We start from the raw sequence: 19904 nt of genomic DNA on the forward strand, positions 1-19904 counted from the left end.
GAGGAACTGAATTTTAGTTAACTTAAATAGCCACATTTATAGATGCTTAACAAATCCTTGACACATGATTGCATCTGACCATTCTTCACAAATTCTAATCTTCATGGGGGAAGAGACATCAGCAATGAGACACATAAATTAAAAGCAGCATTAAAATATAAAGCTAAGATACAACACAATTCCTATAGCAATTATAATACTGACCCTGAGACTAGTAATACAAGACTCCAAAATCCAAAGTAAATTAAAAAGTTAATGTTAAATCATATATTTTTGTTTAGGATTTTATTTATTTGACAAAGAGAGATACAGTGAGAGAGGCAACACAAGCAGGGGGAGTGGGAGAGGGAAAAGCAGGCTCCCCACCAAGCAGGGAGCCCAATGCCGGGCTCAATCCCGGGACCCTGGTATCACTACTCAAGCTGAAAGCAGACAATGAACAACTGAGCCACCCAAGCACCCCTTGTATGTCATCTTTAAAATGAAGGATACATGCAGTCTATCAGAAATAACCAACCTCAGTAAGAACATGTACTCAACCACTGCAAATAAGATTTAATGTACCTTGAGATTTCTTTTTAAAGCAAAGATCAGAGATTTCAGATTTCTAAAAAGGTTTTTAAAAAAACACTACTTAGGTAAAAATGAAGTTTCTCAACTGTGCAGCAAATATATACATTTAGCAAAACCTAAAAGCAAACAGTTATCTAAGACTGTGCCTAATTTAGATGCTAATTTATCAAGAGAAGACCTACACATTTTCTGAGAGAAGGGCTACAATCCAGCTTATGGGATATAATTTCTATTTAAATCCAAGGAATGCCATTTCATCCCTCCTTTAAAGTCTGAGTGTTACAGGTCACACAATGTCTTAACTACTAAGCTAAACTAAAGGTCAGTGAAAGGGGAACAGTGAGAATGGTAACAAAAAATAAATGACTGCATTTTAATGTCACTGTACAACTCAGATACATATTTATACTTTGTCTCTAAAATAATGGAGCTTACCTTATCCAGTTATTACAGTTAAACATATCCCATTTGCCAAGGTAAATTAGAGAATTCTACCAGTGTATGCTTTTAAATACTATTTCTATTTGAATTAAACTTCCTTCAGTTCATTTGAATTTTAAACAGTAGCCCAATTTAGTATTCTATGTTGCCTTCCACAGTCTATGCAAAACAGTCTTCTGAACTCAGTGTCCTGCATTAATGAACTGCTAATAAATACAACTGTATTAGAACAGCACAGAACAGTTCTAAAGCATACAACTTTAAATATCCATAAAATTAACGCAGTGGTTAGGCCCCTTGACAATGTTATCTGAATGATAGTGGATGATATAAAACTAGTATAATTAATGAATTTGCACTTGGTCCTACATTCTATTTAGTTACAAATACTATTACTAAAGAAATAACAATAATTACTCAGTGTCCATATGTCACCAAACACCAAGATGCCCAGAATCTTTATTTCTTAGCCTTCTAAAAATTAAGGAAAGACTAGTACTTAAAATTTATGTTGATATCATTACTTTTTAACTTTTTATCCCAGGTTCAGATAAATCCATATGTATGCAAATAACATACTTTTCCAAAAAGCTATATAATTACTACTGTCACTAGCTTACATTACAGATTGCCATGAAAGACAGTAAGCTTTGCTTTCATAAAATCATACATCCTAACCCCAACCCTGATCAATTTCTTGCTAATGTATGCAATGAATTATGAGACAGGCTCAAATTCTTAGTCAATAAAATGCCATGCTATTTGAAAAAGCAATTCATATAACAACTCTACAGATGATGGGTAATGGGTTAATAGTGCTAGAGTAAGCTCTTAAAATATATAAAATATATACTTTAATATGACTCTATAATGCATTTCAAGATTATCAAGTATTACTTTTAATTTAACCCCATTTTATGTGGCCTACTAGCTTTAAATAAAAAGAATTAAACAAAACCAAAAAACTGCATAGTCAGTTTTGTACATATGTAAACAACTTCAAAGATTCACACCTGCCTAGTCAGAAGTCCTTGCAAGAATTCTAAAAACCAGATGCTTCAAGTTTTAAAGTACTCTTCCTGCAACTGCCCTTTCTGATAGTGTCCTATCGTATTAATTTAACACCAATTAACAAAGCTTGTTCTTCCTTAATTGCCCCATGGACTATATATAGTGTATTCTCTATGCTATAGCACTCTAAGAAAGCTGCCACCATTCAATTCTCCCCCTAAAAAATAGATAAAATAAAATTTAATCATCGAAAAGCATGTCTTTACGATCAGCTTTTCTAGTAAAAAACTGATATAGACTTAGAATCTTAGGTTAATTTCACCAACACCATACCCACAACTATAGCTTACCTATACACAGTAAAGATAACTTTTACAAATGTTTTCTGATCTTATATCCCTTACCAAGAGAAACAAAAAGAGCATGAATTAATCAAGTCTGTACGTAGCTTCTTCTCTAAATCATAGTAGTTTAAAAAGAACTCAGGAAAAAAAAAAAAAGAACTCAGGGTTGGTTATGAGATCTTCACTGTGGTCCATTTCTGATAAAATTGGCAACATGGCATACACTGGAACAAGGTACTTAATAAGCAACATTTTAATCCCATAAAAGGCCTCCAGAAAGTAGAATGTTCCTACATAATCAATGCGCCATAACCAATGCATTCATCGTAACACCACTGTGAATTATATCTAATAAAAGCAACTGAATCAAGCTCACCAAAAAAAAAAAAAAAAAAAAAAAAAAAAAAAAGGAAGGAAGGAAGAAACTAAGTTCATTAAGTTATGCACTTCACACGGCACCTAGGTGGGTCAGTTGGTTAGGCATCCAACCCTTGATTTCAGCTCAGGTCATGAACTCAGTCAGGGTTGTGGGACTGAGCCCCACTGTTGAGCCCCACGTCAGGCTCCATGCTCAACACTAATCTGCTTGAGATTCCCTCTCTCTCTCTCTCTCCCCACTACACTCTGGCCCTCCCCCAATTCAGGTGCTCTCCAAATAAATAAATAAATGAATGAATAAATAAAATCATCCAAAAAAAAGAAGTTATGCATTTCACTTAAATTAAAAATATTCAGAGACTCTCACAAACTATTTTAACTTGCAGTTTAGGGCAAAAGCAAGAAGTAAATTTATAGTTACATCATGATAATGTTTTAGAAAATGCATAACCAATTAGTAATATACGGATTTCTAATCTGCCCATGTATGACAAAAGCCATTATTACTAAGAAAATACCCCATTAAATTCTCACCAATTTATGAGTTTCATCATGTTGTTTAGAGAGCTTCCACAGAAGGGAAATAATATTAAGAACTTGCTGCATAACCTGCAGAGGTTCTCGTTCTATACCATTTCCAACAGAAGCAGCTAGTTGCGGAGGCACAGCTTCAATCCAGCATTCAATTAGCAATGGAATTATTATCTCAATAAATCCTTTCAAGTTTTCAGTAGATGAGAGGCCTTCATCCACACTGCCTAGTCCTCCAACAAGGTACCTATTTAAGGAAGGGTAAGAATGAAAAAAAAATTAATGATTAAAAACTATTATCCCTTGTTTAATTTAAATATTAAGTGTAAAGTACTAGTAAAAATGAAGTTCCCTGAATTGATAATTACATTGATCAAAACTAGTAAGAAAATAAAATTCTAAAATGACAAAGCCGAGAGAAACTATCAAGTTTTACTTCTCATTAGGCTTTTCTAGAAATGAATAAATTAATTACTTTCAAATGACTCCTCCCATCAGTAAATAAAATCAAATCATGAGTAACTATATGATTTTTATATGAACTTTATAACTTTTATATGAAAACTATAAAAGACAACTGCATGTCTTCCCACCATTAGCCATCAATGGTCAGTAGTTAAAATTCAATATAGGAAAACTGAGTGTGGACATAACTGAAATCCTTCTTACCGTAGCCTGAACTGTGAACTGACATTTGGCTGTGAACCCCCATTTTCATAAACCTGGATGTGCTGCTGGTCGTTGGCATGTTCCTTCCAGTTGATAAAAATGGAGTTGCTAGTGGCATGGGGATTTTCTTTTTGTTCCTGAAGTCCTTCACTTTCTCTCAACCTACTGGATCCATCTGCCAAGGCCTGAAGGAATTTACTGAGTCTCACTAAGACTTTCAGCCTCCACTGCTGAGAAGTGAGTCTCCGATTAGGATTTACAGAAAGTATCCAGGACTGGGATCTGTCTCTATTTATCAGTCCTTTGGACAGCTGCTGATGAGAAATAAGTTCTACAAAATTCTTAAGCAATATACTGCTACGGCCAGTAATTAAGGCTGGGTACTGTTCCAGCAGAATGTCCAAAACTTTTAAAGAGTCCTCCTGAATTCCTTCAGTAATGTGAGTCATGGCACTAGAGAGATGGGCACTTACCAAAGGAAAAAATGGAGAAATTTGTTCAGCTCGTATTTTGGGGGCCAGGAATTGAAGAAGTTGAACTGCTGCTAATCGTACATTAGCATCTTTATCTGTAAACACAGCAGTCACTTCACTTAATATGTTTGAAAGGTGTGCATCAATTATAAATGGGTACTGAGACAAAAGGTCTTTAAGTCCAAGAAGAGCACTTTGTTTAACCCCAGCATTGTAGTGATGCATCTGTGACAGCAAATCCTAAAAGTAAAAACAGAAGATTTAGGTATACATGCAATATTATAACATTTTCAAATAAACATGCTAACCAAAACTACAAACCATAAACTAACACTCCTTGGGGAAGCTGCTTCAATAAGTATTTTCTAAACGTTACCTAGACTCTGCTAAGAAGAGAATCACTGTTTTATCTTTAAAATAGATTTAGTTTAGGGGCGCCTGGGTGGCTCAGGCTCAGCGGGTTAAGGCCTCTGCCTTCGGCTCGGGTCGTGATCCCGGGGTCCTGGGATCGAGCCCCACATCGGGCTCTCTGCTCAGCAGGGAGGCTGCTTCCCTTCCTCTCTCTGCCTGCCTCTCTGCCTACCTGTGATCTCTGTATGTCAAATAAAAAAAAAAATTTAAAAAAAAAAAAATTTTTTTTTTTTTTTAAATAGATTTAGTTTAAAGGCCCTTGGGTGGCTCAGTCCATTAAGCTGCTTAAGCATCTGCCTTAGGCTCAGGTCCTGATCTCAGACTCCTGGAACACAGTCCCACACTGGGCTTGCAGGGAGCCTGTTTCTACCTCTCCCTTTTCCACTCCCCCTGCTACTCCCCTGTTTATGCATGTAAGCCCTAAAAGATAAATAAAATCTTTAAAAATAAATAAATAGATTTAGATTCATAAAAACATTACATAATTTTCAGTTAGAATTTTCTCTTCTTGAAATTGACCTGTATGAAGGCTTAGGCGTGCTATTATTTAAAGTGACAACGATCATCATCACTATTTAAAGAACTACTATATATCAAACATACGGTAGGTGCATTTATATAATTTAACAGGCCTGTTTTACCTATTTTAAATGGTTTTTCAGGGGTGTGTGTGCCCATCCTGAGTATGGCATTTGACAATTTCATTTGTGGAATAATCTTTATGATTTGTGAGAAAAACTAACTTCAAGTATCTTTTCAGTATTATTTTCAGAGCTTAAAAGCAAACTAGAAAATGTTTATCCTCACAAAAACTTGTTCATAAATGTTCCTAACAGCAGTACACATAAGAGTCAAAAAATGGCAACAAACTGGGTGGGGGATGGGCTACATGAGGAATGGTTAGGGCACTTGTGATGAACACTGGATGCTGTACCTAAGTGATGAATCACTGAATTCTACTCCAGAAATCAGTACTGCACTACACATTAACTAACAAATTTAAATTAAAAAAAAAAAGTGGCAACGATCAAATGACCATCAACTGACATCTGATAACATGTGACATAACCACGCACTAAAATACTATTCAAAAATACAAAGAATGAAGTACTGTTCTGACAGATATGCTATAACATGAATGAACCTCAAAAACATGCTAAATAAAAGACCAGTAACAGAAGAGCACATATTGTTCCATTTATATTAAGTGACCAGAATCAGCAAATCTATAGATAGCAGATAGATTAGTGGCTGCCTAGAGTAAGAGGAAAAGAATGGGGAGTGACTTTTTTTTTTTTTTAATTCATTTGACAGAGAGAGATCACAAGTAGGCAGAGAGGCAGGCAGAGAGAGAAAAGGGGGGGAAGCAGGTTCCCTGCTACACAGAGAGCCCAATGTAGGACTCGATCCCAGGACCCTGAGATCATGACCTGAACTGAAGGCAGAGACTTAACTCACTGAGCCACCCAGGCGCCCTGGGGAGTGACTTCTAATAGGTATAGGGCTTCTTTATGGAATGATTAATATGTTCTAAAATTAGATTACAGTGATAACAGCATAACTCCATAAATATATTAAAAACTACAAAATAGTACATTTTATTTTAAGTAAGCTCCACTATGCACTGAGCCCAATACAAGACTTGAACTCACGATCCTGAGACCAAGACCTGAGCTGAGATCAAGAGTCAGACGCTTAACCAATTAAGCCACCCAGGCACCCCTGGAATGGTATACTCTAAATGGGTCAATTTTATTATGTGTGAGTTACATTTCAATAAAGCTGTCAAAATTTTAAGCAAAAGTACTGCTCAAACTTTAACTTCACATATTTACAATGAACCTGTTATGTGCTATGTATGAGTTCAAAACGAGTAAGACAAGATGTTCATGAACTATAAAAACAGCTGGAAAACTGTGTCATCAAAAACCTGATACATCAGAAAGTTAAACATAAGAATTATTTCCAGAGCACATATTAAATTATCAAATAGGTATACAATGAAGAAATCACTGTGGATTTAGCTGAGCAAGTCTTTCTAGAGGAGGTGGGAAAGCTTCAGTGGCAACTCAGATTTGGTTAACAAAAAAACTCCAACCATCAGCCATCCATAAACCCTCAAAATTAAAACAACTTTTCACAAAAATCATTCTAGATGATTTCAAAGAAAGTATTATTTTATCAAAACAATATTTACGATTTACCTTTATGTTAAGCTTTCTATTGTTTGTTGGAAGAGCTCCATCTTCTTTGAGTTGCTCAGGCAGATGTATAGTCTTAGTTTTAAAGTTTGTAACAGTAGCATTTTCTAACTTGGGTTTCTTTTTACCAACTTTTAGTTTTACTTTTTGAAAATCATCTTGGCGTTTTCTTTTTTTGGTCATTCTTCAGTGCTATAGTGAAAAGAAATTTAAAACAATGGGTAAAAAAAGAAAATAAATAAAGTGTTTTCCAACATTTATATTAACTCTAAAATTTATTTCAAAGACAATCAAGAATCAGAGCCAGTAAGAACTATGCCAAAGGATCAAAGTATCAAATGGAAAATACCTTTACCAAGAGGTATACCTTAGTCAAGAGACACTGTAAAGAGGAGTCCAACAGTAAGGCAACAAACCTCCCATAGGTTTGTCAAGGGTTTCTAGCCAAGGAACCTTCCTCAAGCAATAGTGCTAAATAGAAACCTTTGGAAATAAGGTCCCACCTAGGGTTTGAGGGGAGAGAGGGGGGAGAGAACATATTTGCTCCTGGCCCCTCAAAGTCCCTGAGGAACCTCTACTAACAAAACTAAGTTTTTAAATGCAGCCTGTAATAGTCAGAAGTCGTTTCATGAACCTAAGCTGATGTTTGAAAAAAGTGTAAGATTCAGAAATATGTAGCAAGGAAAGTTAATGAGCATTTCATGAGTAAGGGAAACAGGATATAGATCAGGAGTAGAGAGTAAGCCCAGTATGGGCAAAAATGAGAGAGCAGTATTTTGAACAACAGGATAGGTTCGGATTAGATATCCAAAAGCAGGACAAAAAGCAGTATAAAAGGAAATCTAGTGTAACAGAGGGGTAAGGAACAAAGACTAGCTAGGCCACTGTTGTAATAAATAACTTGGGCATAAACATGTCATCTTGCACTTCCCCCTCTATACCACATCCTTTCAATTTACACCCAAATCTTCCCATTTACACAAAAAAACTTTGATCTGTGCCTGCTATCCATTCCCAGGCCACTTCTTAAATTCTTTATTTCTACCCTAGGCTGTTTATTAGTTTCCCCCATCAGTATGCTTGCCTTGTTTTTAGTGTCTATTCCCTAGCCCATTTGCTGGAGTCACAAGAGAGATCTTCCTAAACACAAATATGACCAAGGCTCAGGACTTTTCAGCTATTCTTTTACTTCCTTACAGTAAGAACACAGCATGTCCTTCCTAACTTCCTCTCCAGCTTTATCTTCCCACAAGCTAACGTCTATCTAAAAATTAGCCTCCTATACCTAGAACCAGCTCAACTCCAATTGAAACCTCTTCCAACATGCTGCAAAAATAATGAATTCTGTACACCCACTGTAATAGGTAAACTGCCTCTGAAATAAATAAAACTTCTTCTGGTCTACCATAATCATCCTATGTCCAGGTACTTTTTTTTTTAAAGTCACAGTACTATAAGTCAGAGTCCAAAAAATTTGAGTAAAATGAAGCTTTACATTTATTGTGAAATAAAATAGCTTGTGCAAGACCAAGCAGCTCAAGTTCCAGGAATCCAGAAGCCAATCGCCTATAACATTATATCCAAATTCACATGATTTCAAGGTTTTAATGCATTAGAGCCCCTTGAGCTAAGTAGGATTTGGCTACATAGGTTAAGAGCAGATTCTACAGTCAAATGCTCTACCCCTGAGCTATACCCCCCGGCCTAAGAGCAGATTCTAGAGCCAGAATGATTCAGTTCTTATCCAGACTGCCACTTTCTAGCCGTAGTTAAAAGTGTGCCACAGTTTTTATCCACAAATTAGGAATAATAATACTTACATCATATAGTTATTATGAGGTAAGATTATTGAGGAACAAATGAGTTCCTATTTGTAAAACTGCACCTGGCACTGTCAAATATATATAAGAACAAACATGTATATTTTCTTAAAGTCTCAGGACCAGTACATATCAAGCACAGTATTATATGCATTATGTACACTAGCATTCAATTTTCACAAAATCATGTGAGCAAGGTGGTACTAAATCCATCTTAAAGATGTGGCTCAGAAAGATATGTCAGACCTGTATTAGGGAATTGAGGGACTAAGGGCTCTGAAAAATCAGCTTTATGTTATACAAACTGGAATTAAGGTGAGGATTGCAAACCCAAGTGGCAAAATGGTTTCTCATTTCATTTATACCAATTCCAAGTATTCATCCCACCCACACCTCTATTCTAGTTTTTTTAAAAAATGGTTAAGCAGGGGCGCCTGGGTGGCTCAGTGGGTTAAGCCGCTGCCTTCGGCTCAGGTCATGATCCCAGGGTCCTGGGATCGAGTCCCGCGTCGGGCTCGCTGATCAGCAGGGAGCCTGCTTCCCTTCCTCTCTCTCTGCCTGCCTCTCTGCCTACTTGTGATCTCTCTCTGTCAAATAAATAAATAAAATCTTAAAAAAAAAAATGGTTAAGCAAAGCATAAAAAGAATACTCACCCTGCCTTTTAATTAAAAAGTTTTCATTGATTAAGCAAACATTTTGTGAGTTTTCCCTACAATTTTATTACTAGCTAGTACCAGAGATGAAAATAAATGGTACAAGACAGAAAAATCAAATGAATTAACCCCAATTCACCAATCTTCCATGCTATCTTTACCCACTAACTACCTGACCTGTGGCCAACATACAGTCTGTCAAGCTTATGTCATATTATCCATCACTCTGTATCAGTCACACTAATTTCGCTGTTAGGAAAACTAAAGAGGGCTGATCGCCATTCCTTGGCTTTTAAAGCTGGTATTATTGGGGCGCCTGAGTGGCTCAGTAGGTTAAAGCCTCTGCCTTAGGCTCAGGTCATGATCCCAGGGTCCTGGGATCGAGCCCCACATCGGGCTCTCTGCTCAGCAGGGAACCTGCTTCCTCCTCTCTCTCTGCCTGCCTCTCTGCCTACTTGTGATCTCTATCTGTCAAATGAATAAATAAATTTAAAAAAAAAATAAATAAAGCTGGTATTATTATTTTTGAGTGCACAGAGAACATTTTTATACTAGGAACTTTTAAAGTTCTATTACCTATTTGTTATTTTCACTTTAAAATAAAGATTTTCAGAGCCTGGCTGGCTCAGTCGGTAGAGCATGTAACTCTGGATCTCAGAGTAATGAACCTGAGCCCCACCTTAAGTGTGGAGAAGACTTAGAAATAAAAGCTTTTAAAATAACTAAATAAAATTTTAAAAGTACAGATTTTCATAGCACAGCACAACAAATATTCTGACTAAGCCACTTAAACAGTAGCCGGTACTGAACAGAAGGTACAAACTCCAATCTCAGGGGATAAACTCTGACATGGCTGGACCTCCTACGCGGGTAAGCCCCTGAAGTTCTAACACTGAATTTCATATATTCCAATTACAGGTCTCCTAATTGCAACACAAGGGAGAGTCCAGAGTATCAGAATTTCGACCGAGTCAAATTCCAGCTAATCTGTCTGCCACCCCATTACCCTAATTTCTTTAAAAAAAAAAATTAATAATGCATACTGCAATTTTCTTTAATAATCTCCCCGCCAACCCCTTACTCTCACGAGTTCCTCCCAACTCTACTGAGGGGGCCAATTGGAGAAACCAGACTTCTCGGAAAGTAGATGCCCCAAAGTGTGCCGAATCAGAGAACCTCCGATGACGCTCTGCTCCCCCCCACACACACACCTGGACGGCGACAGGGCCGTGCAGTAGACGCCCGCTCATCCCCACCACCCCGTCTTGGTCCAGCAGCCCACATGTGAAGAGCCCGTGGACGGTAAAAACGATCGTTCCTTCTACTCCTGCGGCCCATGGTCAGGAACACAGTCGGGGAAGCGGGGCCCAAATCAAGGCACACCGGCCTAAAAGTCTCTGGGACGCGAAACCGCGCGAACCCACCCAGCCACTTGCGCTTCAAAAGCCCGCGGGGTGACCCACCCCCGCACTTCCCCGCTCCGCACCCAGACTCCGCTCCGCAGCAGCGCCTCCGGAGGGCCCCCAGGGCGCGTAGACCAGCCACAGCCGGCCTGGCCCGCCTGGGCCGCGAACCGGGGGGCAACGGCTCCGCGCGCCGTCCCGCGCCCTGGGAGGGCCCGGCCCGACGGGCGGCAGCCGCTCACCTGAGGACCCGGCCGGGACCGGGGAGCGGAGGCACAGGAAAAGAGCGTCCGAGCAGAAGCCCAAGGGGTGACGGCGTGCGCCACCAGCCTCAGCCTCTCGCTCCCCGAGCGTGTTTTCAAACCACCTAGTCCTCACGCGGCCGCGTCTCCTTCCGCCGCCCGGAAATCAGGGCCCCTCCCCCGCCGCGCCGCGATCACGTGACCGCGGCCCGCAGCCGCGCGCAGCCGGGGAGGCGGGAGTGGGAGAGGTAGGCCCCGCCCTCGGGAGGAGGGGACCAGCCGGAAGCCCCCTGCGCTCCGGGAAGCCGAAGGAGCAGAGCGCAGGATCCGAGGACAAAGCTTGGCCCTAAGTCCGGCCCCGAACTTCCTGGGCGTGCGTGGTGGGAAGGGGTGTCGCCCCGGTTACGGCTGCTTGAGAGCGTACCTATTCTCCCCTCGTTAGACCGCAGTTCCTCAGACCCGGAGCCACAATCAGAGAACAGAAGTTGAACTGAATTGGGAAAGGGAAAAGTTTCAGACTGCTAGAACCATAGAATCCCTGAGAACTTTAACCTGGATGGAGCAGTTAAGAATTACTCGACAGAGGGCAAAATGCATGCCGTAGCTAAAGCCTGAAAGTCTTAGCGGAGGATTTTCCCTGATAGTTCAGTATCTCAGCACTAAGATTGCTGCTACTGAAATTAAGTGGGCCCAGGGAAGTGAAGAGAGAAAATGAATGCCTAGAAAGGGGATGAGAAAGCAAGGAGAATGGTTCTTTGAAAGATACCCTTACCTAAGACTGGCAGGAGGGGTGAAGGAAAGTCCTGGCTGTGGATTTGAGACCTTGATTCAAATTTGTCTCTACAGCTTATCAGATGTAAAACAGTAAAGCTGACAACCATATGAGCCTCAGTTTTACGAGCGGAGACACAAGCCCTGGGACTAAGAAGATTCTTATTCTATGACCAGAGATAAAGCAGACCCAGATACCCACCTCTCTCTTCCCTGGCAACGCAGCCATACTACCACAATCTGCCTTGAATCCACCATAAACATACTTTGGAGAGTCATCAGCATTATATGGTATTACATGGTTTTAAAAGTTATGAGACTGGATCAGAAGAGGAAAGGCTTATTGCTAGTCAGACTTGTTCCCTCAACTCCAGCTTCCTAGCTAACAGCTTATTCAACATTTCCTTTGGACATCCTATTTTTACCTACCTCAAGGTGAACATGTCCCAAATGGAACTCCTGATTTTCCCCCTGAAATGTATTCCTACTACAGCTTCTTCATCTCAAATAGGAATTTTCAACGTTTTAGTTACTCAGGCCAAAAACCCAAAGAAAGGCTTCTTTCTTCCACATCACACATCTAACTCATCAGGAGATTCTGATCACATCAAACGTTTGCGGACTTCCACCACTTCACACCACTTCCTTTCCTATCATCATGGTCCAAGCCATCTCATGATCACAATGGAAAAACCTCTGAATAGGTTTCCCATATCCATCATTGCACTCTACTATCTTCTCCCTACAGTCTAATAGCAGAGCAGCTGTGTGATTAATTTAAAATCTAAGTCAGATCATGTTACACTTTTAATCAAAACCCCTCAATAACTCCCCATTTCATTTGGAATAAAGTCAGAGTCCTTACCATGGCCTCAAGATCTGCCAAATTCTGACATTTCACTGAACCTCTGGATACTCCTTCTACCACTCTCTCTTTTTTCACTCTGCTCTAGCCACCCTTGCTTCTTGCCTGTGGCAAAGTGGCCCAGGTGGTGATACAGGGGACAGAAGTGCTTGGTCTGCCCAAAGGAAATAGCCAACTTTCAGCTAACCATTGCCAAGAGGAAATGCAAATCTCATGTTTAAGGAAACAGAAAATAAGAAATCTGATCTTGTAATATTGGTGAACAAGCATCCCCCTCCCTTTTTTTAAGGTGTTTTTTTTGTTTTGTTTTGTTTTTTGTTTTTTTGACAGAGAGATCACAAGTAGGCAGAGAGGCAGACAGAGAGAGAGGAGGAATCAGGCTCCCCGCCAAGCAGAGAGCCCGACACGGGACTCGATCCCAGGACCCCGAGACCTCCACCCGAGCCAAAGGCAGCGGCTTAACCCACTGAGCTACCCAGGCGCCCCTGCAACTCTTGATCTTGAAGTTATGAATCCAAGCCCCAAGTTGGGCGTAGAGATAACTTAAAAATAAAATCCTGGGGCACCTGGGTGGCTCAGTTCATTAAGCATCTGCCTTTGGCTCAGGTTGTGATCCCAAGGTCCTAGAATCGAGCCTCATGTGGGGCTCTCCACTTAGCTGGGAGTGTGCTTCTCCCTCACCTTCTCACTCTGTGACCTCTCTCACTTTTGCTCTCTGTCAAGTAAATAAATAAAATTTTGAAAATACTAAAGGGGTACCTGGGTGGCTCAGTTGATTAAGCATCCAACTCTAGATTTCAGCTCAGGTCATGATCTCAGGGTTGTGCAGAGTCTGTTTGAGATTCTCTCTCTCCCTCTGCTCCTCCCCCCACCCAAGTGGGTGTACTCTCTAAATAAATAAATAAAATATTTAAAAAAATAAAATCTAAAAACCAAAAGACAAAACACTGTGTGGGCCAAACAAAATACTTAAGAGCAGGTTGCTAGTTTACAACCTCTGGTTTCAGACATGAAAAGCATGTACATAAAAAGAGGGTTTTTTTTTTAAGATTTAATTTATTTATTTGATAGACAGAGATCACAAGTAGGCAGAGAGGCAGGCAGAGAGAGAGGAAGGGAAGCAGGCTCCCTGCTGAGCAGAGAGCCTGATGCGGGGCTCAATGCGGGGCTCGATCCCAGGACCCTGGGATTATGACCTGAGCTGAAGGCAGAGGCTTCAACCCACTGAGCCACCCAGGCACCCCTGGGTTTGTTGTTGTTGTTGTTGTTGTTTTTCAGTTATAGGTGATGAACTGAATAGTTGCAAACATCATCTGCTTAGCAGAACCAGAACAGACCTTTGATAAATGATAAGCATGTAACTAATCAGGGTCTTTGTCCCATGAGAGAAAAATATGTACAGCAAACATGCATTCTAGAATCTGTTGCATATTTCATTTTCAAAACTCAGTCCAATTGGCCACAAAAACTACGATATTAGTTTCCTGGGGCTTCTGTAACAAAGTATCACAAACTTGATGACTTAAACAACAGAAATTTATTAATTCTGGAAACTAGAAATTGGAGATCATGGTTTGGCAGGGTTGGTTCTTTCTGAGGGCTCTGAAGGAGTTGCAGTTTCATGTCTTCTTCTGGCTTCTGGTGGCCTTAGATGTTCCTTGGGTTGTAGATGAATCCTCTTTCTCTTTACATTGTCTTCCCTCTGTGTGTGTGTCGGTGTCCAAGTTCCTCTTTTTAGAAGAACACAAGTCATATTAGATTAGGGCCCACCTTAATGACCTCATTTTTAACATAACTGCCTCTGTAAAGACCCTATTTCCAAGTAAGATCACCTTCTGAGGTGCTAGGGGTTAGGACTTCAACATATCTTTTTGGAGGGACACAATTTAAATCCTATCAGACGCCAAGATCTGTTTCCAGAAATGTCTGTATTTAATCTGAACAATATCTCTTTTTTGTCTATACGCAGAAGCATCACAAAAGTCTAGATTAAGTAATTTACTCCTACACAATTTATATAACCTCTGCAGCTTCTCTGTTTCTTATACCAGGCTTCCAGTTAATATTTGCCTCTGAAATAGGGTAATGCTCCTAAGGAAAAAAAAAAAACAAAACCCTAAACTAACTCTTATCTTATGTTTCAAAGCTACTGCTAACACAAAAAACAGAAACTCTTTGAAGAAAGCTGAAAAGTAGGACTTCAAATTTGATACTATAATCAGAGGGAAAAAGTCAAAACCCATTCTCTAGGAATTGATATGATATTTGCAAATTAGGTAGGTAACTGCCTGGTACACTTTAAACCCTGTCAATAAATGGCAACAAATGTTACTATGAATGATGTATCATTGCAGAGTCCCAGATGCAGAGACACAGAGCAGAATATAGAAGGCGTGAGTTTGAGGCAAGAGAGGATTGCTTAGTAATCAGAACTAAAACTTTATAAAAAATTTAAACAACTAAATGAAATAACGGAAGCATCAGAAAAAAAATGAGTAAAATACATGTGTAATTTAGGGGTTGAGGAACTTTCTTTGAAAAGATAAGAAACCTAGAAGCTATTGAAAAGAATATAAACAAAATTCACGACATTGAAAAAATTTAATGTGATATGGCAAATGACACCAATAAACAAAGGGCAAAAAAAAAAAAAGCTTAGGGGAGAGATTGCAACACATATGAAAGATAAGTAATTAATATCTGCAAAATCCAAAGAGCGTTTACAAATTATTAAGAAAGTGACAAAAACAATCTGATGGGGAAAAAAGTCCCAAAGCAATGAATAGCAATTCACACACAAAAAATCCAAATGATCAATAAACTTTGCAAACCTCTCAACTGTCAGGGAAATGTAAATTAATATAACAGTGGGATATAACTTCTCACTAAATTCACAACAGCTATAAACCAACATAACACCTACTGCTGGTAGGGATGCAAGGAAAAGTGTATTCTCATCCCTTGCTACTGGAAATGTAAAATCATGTCACCATTTTGGAAAGAAGTTCGAAAATGTCTAAACAAAGTTTTCTTTAAATTTATATTCTTCCAGGGGCGCCCGGGTGGCTCAGTTGGTTGAGCGGCTGCCTTCAGCTCTGGTCATGATTCCAGGGTCCTGGGATCAAGCCCAGCATCGGGCTCCCTGCTCAGCAGAGAGCCTGCTTCTCTCTCTCCCCCTCTCCCTGCCGCTCTGCTTACTTGTGCTCTCTCTCTAGCTCTCTGTCAAATAAACAAATAAAATATTTAAAAAAAATTTATATTCTTACAGTCTAGTAATCCCATCCCCTGAGAATTTGTCCCATAGATACAAAACCATCAGTCCAAAGTATATGGAAGATATTTATTTCAACAACATTTGAGTAACAAAACAGTGGGAAGAAAATGGATTTATGGGGCACCAGCCTGGCTCAGTCAGTGGAGCATGAGACTCTTGCTCTTGGGGTTGTGAGTTCAAGCCCCACACCATTTTACTAACTATACACACTCTGTCCTACAGGAGATGTCTAGAACTCATAGATCTTGCATAACTGTAAGTGTAAACCCATTGAACATCAACTTCAATCTCCTTCCTCCCTGGCAATCAACATTCTATTTTCTGCTTCTCTAAGTTTGACTATTGCAGATCTAATCTAAATGTCTTAGATGAGTCTAAGAAGAATCATACATTATTTGTCCAAGCATTGATTTTTAAATGCGTGCTTGACCATTTCCCAAAACTTGAAACATTAATAAACCCTATAATAACATACGCATAAGTCCCATTACAAAGTTATGAAGAAGACTAATCTGAAGCAGTAAACTTCACAAATTTGTTTCCTAAAAGGCTAAAAAACAGACCACATATGTAAGAAAGTACATCCTTTAAGAAATTGTTTTGTAAACATCACATGACCATTGCGGAAGCAAAGTTGCCACCTTGCAGATCCTACACATACCCAGTCACTGAAAATATGTTCCCACACCAGGGCAAAGTGTTGCCCCCTCAGTAATTCTGCTAAGTAGGAAAAGTTTGACAATTTCCATAGCTAGAGAGCGAAGAAAGGTTCCGTTCTGACTCAGATTAGCATGCTTGAACCCACAATGAAAGTCAGAAGGTTGATATTCATATTTCTAAGGATGATGCCCAGATATTTAACAATGGATACAGCTTTAATCTACTGAAATAGCCATCCCAGTGCCCCCCAGTTGAACATCAGCCCTGAAGAAACTAAGCACAAGGATATGCATATCTAGTCAACCATAAAGTTAAGCTCTGACTCCACATCCCAAAACCACTAAGTTTACAGGGATAGAAATCTGGTAACTTTCCTTGTAATGGACAGTTAAAGGAAACTTTAAAATTACATAATAGTGGTCACAGAGTCTGGGGCATTATTTCTAAGATACTATTCCTTAGAGCAACATTTTGCAATTAGCATATTATATTTATAGTCGAAAATTTACTTTAAAAAAATTACTTAAAAATTTTTAGAACATTAAATAGTGCACACACACACACACACAAAGTTACTCTTTAGTTACCACTAATTCCCAAAAACAATCGGTGAATAAACATGAGGCCCACAAAGTAGTTCAATAATTTTCCACCATTTTTAAATTTCAACAGATTACTTTTTAATTTCTCGTATGTAAACAACTGCTTTTTCTTACTTCTATGCATTTTATAAAATAACAAACCTTGAATTTTCTTACTGTATTTATAGTAGGTACATATAGTAGGTACATGTAATAATTCATATTACAATTTGCATTTAATATAAAACATGGAATACAAACACATTATATATGCTAGAATGGTAAAGATAGATAGGAAACAGGCATTCTCATCAATGGAAGGAATGAAATGTTGCTTTTGAGGAAGAAACCTAAGTAGGTAGGAAGAGACTATAAAGCTGTTTATGCCTTAGACTTCCACTATTAAGACTCTATTCTGAAGAAATAACCAGATACATAAATAAAGTTTTATGTATAAGAAATTTACAAGAATATTGATCCCATCAATGTTTAAAGAGGGAAAAATCAGAAAATCTAAATGTCCAGCAGTGAATATGTTTATAAAATATGACAAATCTTTAAGAGAAAATACACTACAGGGCATCTGGGTGGCTCAGTCGTGAAGCGTCTGCCTTCAGCTTAGGTCATGATCCCAGGATCCTACCATGCAGTCCCGCATTGGGTTCCCTGATCAATGAGAGGCCTGCTTCTCCCTCTCCCACTCCCCCTGCTTGTGTTCCTTCTCTCACTGTCTCTCTCTGTTCAAATAAATAAATAAAATCTTTAAAAAAGAAAAAAAAGAAATGAAAGAGAAATAACAATTGATACTTGATACCATGGAAACACAAAGGGTTATAAGAGAATACTATAAACTATGTGTGCTAACAAATTGAACAGTATTGAAGTGAATAATTTCCTAGAATCATACAATCTTCCTAAACAGAATCAGGAAGAAATAGAAAATCTGAAGAGACCAATTATTAATAATGAAATTGAATTGGTAATGAAAAGGACTACCAAAAAAATAGAAATCCAGGAACAGATAGATTCACAGGTGAATGCTATCAAGCATTTAAAGAAGATTTAATATCTATTCTCCTCAATTTCAAAAAATAGTTTTTTTAGGAAAACTAGGAAAGGGTACCTGAGTGGCTTAGTTGTTAGGTGGCTGCCTTCAGCTCAGGTCATGATCCCAGGGCCCTGGGATTGAAGCCCATATCCTGCAAAATTAATACCCAGAAATTGATAGTGTTTCTATATACTAATAACAAAGTAGCAGAAGGAGAAACTAAGACAATAATTCCACTTAAAATTGCACCAAAAAGAACAAAATGCCCAGCAATAAACTTAACCAAGGAGGTGAAACACTTGTATGCTGAAAACTATAGAACACTGATGAAAGAAATTGAAGATGACAATTAAAAAATGGAAAGATATTCCATTTTTATTGATTGGAAGAATATTGTTAAAATGTCCATAATACCCAAGACAATCTATAGATTCAGTGGAATCCCTACCAAAATACCAATAGCATTTTTCACAGACCTAGAACAAATAATATTAAAATTTGTGTGTAACCACAAAAGATCCCAAATAGCCTAAGCCATCTTGAGAAAGGAAAACAAAACTGGAGGTATCAGGATTCCAGATTTCGAGACATACTACAAAGCTGTAATACTGAAAACAGTATGGTACTGGCACAAAAATAGACACATAGATCAGTGAAAGAGAATAGAGAGTCCAGAAATAAACCCATGCTTATACAGTAAATTAATCTGTGACAAAGGAGGCAAGAGTATACAATGGGGAAAAGACAGTCTCTTCAATAACTGTGCTAGGAAAACTGGACAGCTACATGCAAAAGAATGAAACTGGACCACTTTCTTATACCATACACAGAAATAAACTAAAAATGATTAAAGACCTAAATGTGAGACCTGAAACCATAAAAGTCTAAGAACATGACCGTAATTTCTCTGGCATCGGCCATATATAGCAACGTTTTTCTAGGTATATCTCATAAGGAAAGGAAAATAAAAGCAAAAATAAACTACTGGTATTATCAAAATAAAAAGTTTTTGCACAGTGAAAGAAATCATCAACAAAACAAAAAGGTAACCAATTTAATGGGACAAGATATTTGCAAGTGATCTATCTGGTAAGAGGCTAATATCCAAACTACATAAAGAACTTCTACAACTCAACACTAGAAAACCAAACAATCCAATTAAAAAAATGGGCAGAGGACCTGAATAGACGTTTTTCAAAGAAGACATCCAAATGGCCAACAGACACATGAAAAGATGCTTAACATCACTAATCATCAGGGAGATGCAGATCAAAACCACAATGAGATATCACTTCACACCTGTTAGAGTGGCTAAAGTTAAAAAAAAAAAAAGACAAGAAATAACAAGTATTGGTGAGGATATGGAGAAAAAGGAAAACTTGTGAACTTTTGGTGGGAATATAGTTCCCACCAAAATTACATTTGGTGGGAATGTAAATTGGTACAGCCACTATGAAAAACAGCACAGAGTTTTCTAAAAAAATTAAAAATAGAAATGCCATATGATGCAATAATTTCACCCCTGGGTATTCACCCAAAGAGACAAAAACACTA

General features: G+C 38.7%; 1 protein-coding gene across 1 annotated transcript in view; it reads right to left on the reverse strand.

Annotated features, from left to right (window-relative positions):
• Nucleotides 1–11304, reverse strand: part of LOC111146291 (testis expressed 10) — a 64705-nt gene extending 53401 nt beyond the window's left edge. Inside the window, exons 1-4 of the mRNA XM_022501781.1 lie at nt 11152–11304; nt 7036–7224; nt 3948–4660; nt 3282–3525 (exon numbers count right to left, since the gene is read on the reverse strand). Coding sequence (XP_022357489.1) covers nt 3282–3525; nt 3948–4660; nt 7036–7215 — 1137 coding nt within the window. The 5' untranslated portion in view covers nt 7216–7224; nt 11152–11304. The remainder of the gene's footprint in view (nt 1–3281; nt 3526–3947; nt 4661–7035; nt 7225–11151) is intronic.
• Between the last annotated feature and the right edge of the window lie 8600 nt (nt 11305–19904).

Source organism: Enhydra lutris, unplaced genomic scaffold (assembly GCF_002288905.1).
Source record: "Enhydra lutris kenyoni isolate GAN:26980312 unplaced genomic scaffold, ASM228890v2 scaffoldscaffold13, whole genome shotgun sequence".
In the NCBI taxonomy this organism is placed as follows: Eukaryota; Metazoa; Chordata; class Mammalia; order Carnivora; family Mustelidae; genus Enhydra; species Enhydra lutris.